We start from the raw sequence: 1,563 nt of genomic DNA on the forward strand, positions 1-1,563 counted from the left end.
TTTTTGTGGCTAAGGATTCTCCAAGTTGTGGGATGCTGACAAAGTTTATCCCAAAAGTAAGTTATGAATCAGATCTGCTTTCTTTTGACTCATTTAAATCCTTTGTTTAATGTAAAGAAACTTTATTGAAGTGTAATTTACATACTATAAAATTTGCCCATTATAATTGTACAGTTCAATAATTTTTAGTAATTTACCCAAGTAGTGAAACCATTACCATAATCCATGCATTTGTTTTTAATGTATTATTTGTTTGGGTTTATTCTCCCTAGGCTCTGATTCTACTTCCTCCACAAGCTTCAGCATGGCCGTATCTCCCACCACTTGTTTTGGTCCAAAGGCAGAAATGAGCATTCTGGAAACCAATCAGTACTTGCTCTCTGAACTGGAAAAATGCAAACAGAACTTCCGAGACCTCACAGAGAAATTCCTGACATCCAAAGCAACTGCCTACTCCCTGGCCAATCGCCTGCAGAAATACAGGAGATCCCATAGGGGCATGGTCACCAAAGTGATAAATGATTGTCCATTTTCCTCTGTGAAATGAAACACTGCAGACTTTATTCTCTATCAAATTTAATTTTATCTTGACTATACTCCCAGAAAGGTAGAAGTGGGCATTTTACTCTCAATTTACCAAGGACAGAGAAACTGAGGCATAAAGGTGTAAAGTTTGCAGGGCGAGTGTAGTGAGGAATAGAGACTAAAATTTTGGTTTAGGCACGAAACTGTCTTTCCCTTCTCAGCAGTGAGTATCAGCTTCTACAAACATGTAAGATCACTGTTGGTTGAAACAGCTCAGGATTCAATTTAAACTTTTTAAAGAACACCTATTTGCAAAGCACTGCACCAGGGGTGAAAGAGGTAATAGTATATACCTTATCTGCCTTGAAGGAACTTAAAACTACCTATTCTCAACTGAGTCACAGATATGTGGAGATGCGAACTTCAGTAGCAGACATGGAGAAAAGTCTTTATGATACCTGGCTCAATATTCTCTTTTCACAAAAGTTCAAATAAGCCATTCCTCATGCTCTGGTTAGATTGAGAGTATTTCCAGAAAATCAGAGACTTTGTAATACCCTTTCGGTCGCTCTCTGAGTATCAGCTTTACAGACAGCAATCAACTGCAGGTTGACGTCCAGGATCAGAGCTATGAGACATATGGCCAAAATGAGAATAAGGCCAAGTGGAGCAGACAGCCATTCTCAGTCGAAGGCCAGGCCAGGTTAGGGGCTGACCCTTTCCTCTCCACAGTCAGCTCTCACATTTGTAAATCCACTGTAAAACCCCAAACCTGTTACTAATAGTCAGGGAAGGGGGAAGCTGTAATGACAAGGAAACATGGGAACAAGGGCATGAGAGGAATAGGGATATTAGAAGAGGATTCTGGTTAACATTGAAATTGAGTTTGCTTTCCAATTTCCACAATTATTTTAAAATAAATCATTGTGTGGGGGGTGGCTAAACGTTGCTGTCTAACTTACTGTCATAGAAAAGTAAAGCCAAAAGCCCACTTATTAAAGAAGGGATAAGATGAGCTTTGGTGTGTGGAAAAACTAA

The 1,563-nt window shown here is 39.3% G+C and overlaps 1 protein-coding gene across 1 annotated transcript in view; it reads left to right on the forward strand.

Moving 5' to 3' along the window:
* Window positions 1–304: 304 nt before the first annotated feature.
* Window positions 305–1,563, forward strand: part of LOC105526273 (putative neuroblastoma breakpoint family member 6-like protein) — a 255,070-nt gene continuing 253,811 nt past the window's right edge. Inside the window, 1 exon segment of the mRNA XM_011962215.1 lies at window positions 305–511. Coding sequence (XP_011817605.1) covers window positions 305–511 — 207 coding nt within the window.

The sequence above is a fragment of the Colobus angolensis genome, unplaced genomic scaffold (assembly GCF_000951035.1).
Source record: "Colobus angolensis palliatus isolate OR3802 unplaced genomic scaffold, Cang.pa_1.0 Scaffold584, whole genome shotgun sequence".
Taxonomy (NCBI): Eukaryota; Metazoa; Chordata; class Mammalia; order Primates; family Cercopithecidae; genus Colobus; species Colobus angolensis.